This window comes from Alosa pseudoharengus, unplaced genomic scaffold (genome assembly GCF_046254945.1).
Source record: "Alosa pseudoharengus isolate Yale_2024_CS ecotype anadromous, Long Island Sound unplaced genomic scaffold, YU_APseudo_1.1 YU_APseudo_1.1_scf_12, whole genome shotgun sequence".
Taxonomy (NCBI): Eukaryota; Metazoa; Chordata; class Actinopteri; order Clupeiformes; family Clupeidae; genus Alosa; species Alosa pseudoharengus.
Window position 1 is genome coordinate 4,329,164 of NW_027468587.1, and position 7,500 is coordinate 4,336,663.

Genomic DNA, 7,500 nt, shown 5'->3' on the forward strand with positions numbered 1-7,500 from the left:
ATCTCACTGCAGACCACGCACTGTGGCTTTGGGCAGTCTGTCTCCCAATCCACGTGAAGCCTAGGCCTATATGCCTCATCATACTTTCGTTTTCTTCGCGCAGTCTTTTCTGTCTCGTTCTTTCTTTTATCCCCCTGCGCTCCATCTCCACCTTCATTAGTCTGCCCCCATCCCATTTCATCGTAACCTGTGTCCTGCTCTGTTTCTCTCGCTTCTCCTCTTCGATCGCTTTAATTAGGCCTTTTGGACAGTGTCCCTGTTTTTAGCCAGTTTTCCATGTTTACACAGCCTTCTACCTAGCCTATACTTCAACGAAACTAACGCGCCAGATATTCTGGCTGCCCGCAGGAAATCATGTGTAGCCTATTGTGTGTAGCTTATTTTTTAATGAAAACATACCCTATTATAGAGTTTACAAATGATTTTCTTTTAATTTCACATTTCCATATCATTATAGCCTGATTCGAAATTATGTATTATTTATGAATGAATTAGAGTATTAATTAATTAATCATTTTTAACTCCTGTCCGCCATTGCCCTTTTCATCTCGCGTACCCCCTAGTGGCAGCTCGCGTACCACAGTTTGGGAATCCCTGTCCTAAAGTATTAATACAATGAACTGCAATCTGGATTACACCTGCTTTTGTAAGGCGAAAGGAAAAATCAACCGTGTGTTGTTTTCATATATGCCGGAACACCTCATTTTAGCACCTCCCTTTCCATGTTTTTGCACGATACTCCCACCTTTTCCTCAACTTTCCTCTAAATGCATGAGCATGAGTAAGATAAGCACAGCTTGCCCAACAGCTGTCCTGTGCCCGGCAACATGCTCTGTCATTCATATGCAGTCTGTTAACAATGCCATGTTTTAAGGCGCATGTACAGTATGTATGTATGTAAGTATGAAACAAGCGCTAATGTCTTAGTGCATCAGCTCCTGAACATCTTGTCCAGACTGAGAAACATTCATAGGGAGTGAGGAGAGGTTCAGAGACAGGGTGAGGAGAGGGTGAGGAGAGGGTGAGGAGAGGTTCAGAGACAGGGTGAGGAGACAGGGTGAGGAGAGGTGCAGAGGGAGTGAGGAGAGGTGCAGAGACGGTGTGACAGGGTGAAACTTACCGCTGGGGTGCCACAGTCACACTCCTCGCCAGGCTCAACAAATCCATTACCACACTCTGGAGGGTCCAATAACTACACGCACACACACACACACACACACACACACACACACACACACACACACACACACACACACACACACACGCACACACACACACACACGCACACACACACACACACACACACACACGCACACACACACACACACACACACACACACACACACACACACACACACACACACACACACACACGCACACACACACACACACACACACACACACACACACAGAGAGAGGGGGGATGTCTTTCAGTATTTCATCACACATACAGAGAACAATGTATGTAGTGTTGTGGTGGGCGTCTACACGGTACCTTTGCAGGCTTGTTGAAGAGGCAGGCTCCTCCGCCGCTGTTGAGGAAGTTGTGGTACTCCTCCACATTACAGTCGGAGAAGCGCTTGGGCAGATAGAAACTGTGTGACAGACCCGAGGTTTAGTGTACTGAGGCTACACACTCTACATAACACACACAATCACACACACACACACATTCTCTCTCATATACACACATAGAAAAACAAACCCCACACACCTGTCTTTGAAACTTCCACCATCCACTGAACACCAATAAACTAACATGAGTGTGTGCTTTTGTCCCTTGTAACAAGCAAAGAACAGAGGTGTGCACTTAAATTAAAATCCGCCTGTTTTGGGAGTAGTCCTTGTCATTGTAGGTTGAAGCTAAAGTTTCACACTGTCTTAAAGTTGGTGCAAAGAATATTCAGTGAAATATTTAAGGTCTTATGTAATGTCAGATATGTTCTAGTGTAAAGTAATATATATTTTGGGACCTCTGATTCATTTCTAGTGAAAAAGCACAACACACACGTTAGCCAGCGGAAAGCATTTGGAGGAGTGTCCGGATTCAACACATACTCGGTCACTGTTTCTCAGCTGTGTTCATCCTAGCATTTCACCGTAAGCGCTATACGGTGAGGAATGTTTATTTAGCATTAGCATATAAATAGCCATGGATCACTGGCTAACTAGATGTAGGCTAAGAAAAGCCTGCCATTAGAAATCAGCATGAATGGTGGCTCATCAGAACCCCACCTGAGAAACACTGGCCTATGGCTACTGGAGGACTGGACCAAACACCAAACATTCAAACAACACACACGTGACTCTAAAAAAAAGACTTGCATATCTAATATCTTTTCTAAGATTAGTATTTTGCTTTGAATGGGGTGTATTTGTCAATTAAAAAAAAACACCCTTTTAAGCTGATCACGTCAGAAGCGATTATCATTTATCCAGATTCTGTGCAAAGGGACTGGACCGAGCCGTGGCACAGATCTGACTCTGTTTAGACTGGTATGACCTGATTTGGACCCCCTAAGCCTGACCCTGTTTAGACTGGTATGACCTGGTTTGGACCCCCTAAGCCTGACGCAAGGACTGATCTTTGGGTTTTGAGCAAATTGCATTCAATAAACTGTAGAACACACTTAGAGAGCCCTGGCCAATTTTAAGTGGCTATATATATATATATATATATATATATATATATATATATATATATATATATATACAAACACACACACACACACACACACACACACACAGACACACACACATACACACAAACACACACAAGCTCACTTCCTGTAACCCAGAGAGACTTTAACCTCTATCCACTTACAGTAATGTGATCCAAATGTGATCCTTACATTTTGCACAGCACATCATGAGACAGTCCCCATCTCTCTCTCTCTCTCTCTCTCTCACACACACACACACACACACACACACACACACACACACACACACACACACACACACACACACACACACACACACATTACAGCCCTCTCAGCAGAGCCTATCAGAGGAGTCAGCAACTCTTGGCGAAAGAGCCTGAGACCCTGGCCAAAGCACTAATGCAGTCTGATCAACTCTCTCTCTCTGTCTCTCTCTGTCTCTCTGTCCTTCCTTCCTAAATCATAACCCAATTACTGGGCTGGCGGTTCCAAGAACTACTTCAGTGGCGGACACCTACATTGAGTCGATACACTGTCTCCCTCGCTCTCAGCCTTTTTTTAGCTGGCCGACTCAAAGGTGTCCAGGGGCACACACACACACACACACACACACACACACACACACACACACACACACACACACACGTATGCACACCAACATACAGTACACAAAACACACTGTGAGTTAGTGAGATCACACATGCAAGCACAGAGGAAACATAAAGGGGGGGGGGGGGGGGGGGACAGGCACACACACACAATCACATAAGCATCCATCAATGGAAGTGACAGATTTCTCCATTGAACACGAGCGTCTGAAATACCATTGATAACTGGGTTAATAGCACAGCCTTGGACGGCCTAGGACCAGATGCTCCGATCGCAACGAATCGGAGTCACACAGGGGTCACGACGGCTTCCTCAGGCACAGGAGAGCCAACCATCTCTCACCCATGACTTTTCAACTTTGACCCCAGCAGAACTGAGATCACTAATAAGCAACTACTTCCTGCTTCAGGTGAGGAGAGCTGCCCATGTGAGCTGTAGTAGGATCAGTTCTTGCCTGCGGGCGACTGGACCACTAAACAACTCCACGTAACAGGCAAAACTGACACTAGACCTGTAGCTGTGGGCAACCTCTACAAACAAATAGGCAACTCCTGGCACAAAGGAAGCCCTGCCATTGAATAAATAAATATATATATATAAATGATAATTCTAGTGTTTCTGATAATGCTGTAACAGGCAGTAGGAGATTAGGCACTTGTGCTGGATGAATGGGAATGACATTGCAGACTGTTTCAATCGGGTTGTTGATGATGTCATGAGTCTGGCTCCACCCACCCTAAAGAGTAACCAAACTCGGCCGTCAACAAAGCCAAACGGAAACATGAGTCTGAGAAAACCAACGAGAGAGAGAGGTCTAAAAAAATCCACAGCGGTGACGGACACCGGCGTGGATTTTCCTCTCCCTCTTGCAGACGGTCATTTGAAAGAGGCGGGAGCATCGAGGCGGCGGGGCCGTAATGCTACTGGATGGGATGGCGGGGGTTGAGGTGACTGACAACCCTCCCGAGGCAGCTGATTGGTCAAAACTGCAGCCCTGTTAGCGAATCACAGCCAAGCTCCTGCTCACCTGCTGTGCCTTTTGGGGTTTTGAGGGGAAATGCACAATGCATTAAAGAAGAAGCACACACACACACTCGCACACACACACACTCACACAGACATATACACACACACATATACACACACACATATACCGGTACATACACACACACTCACAGATCAAACTGATGACCTGTTCACTTAACAAAACACCACAAATAACCGCTAATGTAATCATAAGTGAGTCAACAGGTCATCAGCTATAAGACCACTGTGGACATCTGTAGCGTTATCCCAGGAGTCCAGGACCAGGTGTGGGTTAGGATTAGTTTAGGGTTAGGCCTAAATGAGCGTTAGGTTTAAGGATTAGGGTTAGGTTAGGGTAAATGAGGGTTAGGATTATGCCTGAGTCAGAGTTAGAGCAGGTTTAGTTGGGGAATTGGGGCTTCGGTCTTGGATCCATGGTAAAGCATCAGTACAATCCTGTATACACATAGCCTACTCTATACACACGACAACATAGCTGCTCAAATACAGAGAAAGCTGCTTACAGGTTTACAATTCAACAGCAGAAAATATCAACAGTGGCCTTTCCACAGAGAACACACAATAAGGACACCAGTACAAATATGAGCAGAAACACCACCAACACTACACTACACTAGAGACATGTCAACAACACTTTCTCTGGAAGGCATCCCTCAAGAAAAAAGTTTAAATTTAGCGGTTCAGTCCACAAATATGGTGCCCTTTAAGAAAATCGACATACTAGTGAGGGACATACAGTCAGGGTGCGATTTGTGTAAAAACCAGAGGGGGGGATGATTTTGAATAAGTTTGTAAACCCCCCCCCCCCAAAAAAAAAAAAAAATGAACGAACGATTCATAGCCTAATAGCCTAATGTCATGGCTAATAATACCCTAGGCTATATTATTTTTGCCACCTTTGTAACATTTTAGTTTTAGTTTACTGTGGTGTATGACTTTAAACAGCGAGTGTGCTTGGTATGATGATCAGCTCCTCTAATGCAGGGTAGGACTACGTTTTGACAAGCATACAAATTCACCTTGTTCTTGCCCCATCTGAAATGACTTCTCTACTTTTGCTGCCTCCATCTTTTCTGTATTTGTTGTGTAAAAAAACTTTGTATATTATGGCACTGAAGTCTTAAGTTAGTGAATTGGCTAACAGTTGGTAACCAAATAGCCTACACATTGCGCTACACGCTGCGTAGGCTACGTGCATTCTCTCTCCTGCTGATTTGCGTTCAGTAGCCAAGTGCGTAATATTGCAAAAGTTTAAAAAATAAATGTGTTTATTGTAGCCTACAGAAAATAAATAGCCTATCATACTGTCAGTTAATTGCCTACAGTGCAGTGAAGAGTTTGGAGAGTAAAGTTATAGGGCAACTTGAAGTTTTATGAAAATAATTTACGAACCAGAACATAAAGACCATGAAGCTTCTATTTCTTGCAGCTGTTAAAACACCTGCTAGATAGTTTAAATACCCACCAACATTCGTTTTTGCAGTACAGATTATTTCTAAAAGTTATTTGTCTACTACTGGCTGATTTATCAAACGAGTGCTTTCTCGTTCGTCCTCCGCAAACTACAGGTGTTTCGGTAGAGAGCCATTGAATAAGCGATGCCAAGCAATTTCTGTAACACTTTTTGTGACATTCAGCAAATATCTCCTCATTTAATGTAAGTTCCTTCGGACAATAGGCCTACGTTCTACTACTCTAAGTGCAGTTGTCCTCCATCTCAGTTGCATCAGTTTTCTAATTTTGAAGGTTGTAAAACATTATTATGCTTCACTGAATCCTTCTCGTTTTCTTTCATTTGTCCAGCTAACTTTTCCATTGAACCTAGCCATTTATGATGGATTATACACTCGACATTCTGAAATGTCCTGCACGATCAAGGCCAAATTGAGTTATCACGCAGCCACTGTGTCAGCAGCATCAGTGCTGACGGTGACGGTGCGTTTCTGATGTCAGATTATTATGTAGGCTAGCCTACTATACTGTTCTCACGTTGCAGCGCTTTACTTATATGAAGTAGCATTAATCAATATGAGGGGCAGAGGGGGATAAATGTTGTCCCCCCCGACGATAAAAATAATTTAGCAGAGGTAGGGATAGGAAAACCAGAGGGGGGGAAATCCTCACCATCCCCCCCTACAAATCGCACCCTGCATACAGTATATTTTGGATTACAATACTGCCCTCTGGCGATGATTTGGGGGGAATTTCCAAACGTCTTATCAGAAAAAAAACTACTTGAATAATCTTGAGAAAGTGTTGTGGATTTAAAAGTAGACACACATTTAATACTTAATTTCTCAGAACCACTGAAGCTAACAGAGTGACTAGGCTGAGGCCAACAAACACTACAGTGCATTAGACTTTTCAAGGCAGTTAAGGCATTCCATCAAAAGCACTCTGCAATAGGCAAGGCAATACGTGTGTGTTCATGTATGAGTGAGTGTCTGTTTGTGTGTGTGTGTGAGTGTGTGAGTGTGAGTGTGTGTGTTTAATCAGCTTTAGAGAAAACTTACCCAACATCATCCATGATGCAGCCAGACCACTTATCATCACACTTACACTCCCCTGCAGAGCACACAGATTACCGGAAGAGTCATCCAACGTGTGTGACAACACATTAATCAATGTGTGTGAGTGTGTGAATGTGTACGTGTGTGAATGTGTGCACATTTATGTGTATGTGTGTGTGTGTGTGTGTGTGTGTGTGTGTGTGTGTGTGTGTGTTTGTAAGAGGGTATGTGTGTGTATGTGTGTGTGTGTGTGTGTGTGTGTGTGTGTGTGTGTGTGTGTGTGTGTGTGTTTGTAAGAGGGTATGTGTGTGTGTGTGTGTGTGTGTGTGTGTGTGTGTGTTTGTAAGAGGGTATGTGTGTGTGTGTGTGTGTGTGTTTGTAAGAGGGTATGTGTGTGTGTGTGTTTGTAAGAGGGTATGTGTGTGTGTGTGTGTGTGTGTGTGTGTGTTTGTAAGAGGGTATGTGTGTGTGTGTGTGTGTGTGTTTTTAAGAGGGATTGTGTGTGTGTGTGTGTGTTTGTAAGAGGGTATGTGTGTGTGTGTGTGTGTGTGTGTGTTTGTAAGAGGGTATGTGTGTGTGTGTTTGTAAGAGGGTATGTGTGTGTGTGTGTGTGTGTGTGTTTGTAAGAGGGTATGTGTGTGTGTGTGTGTGTGTGTTTGTAAGAGGGTATG

The 7,500-nt window shown here is 43.9% G+C and overlaps 1 protein-coding gene across 1 annotated transcript in view; it reads right to left on the bottom strand.

The window, feature by feature from the left end:
- adam22 (ADAM metallopeptidase domain 22) overlaps nucleotides 1–7,500 on the bottom strand; it is a 25,446-nt gene that overhangs the window by 16,319 nt on the left and 1,627 nt on the right. The window contains exons 4-6 of the mRNA XM_076279816.1: nucleotides 6,833–6,884; nucleotides 1,496–1,595; nucleotides 1,121–1,192 (exon numbers count right to left, since the gene is read on the bottom strand). Coding sequence (XP_076135931.1) covers nucleotides 1,121–1,192; nucleotides 1,496–1,595; nucleotides 6,833–6,884 — 224 coding nt within the window. The remainder of the gene's footprint in view (nucleotides 1–1,120; nucleotides 1,193–1,495; nucleotides 1,596–6,832; nucleotides 6,885–7,500) is intronic.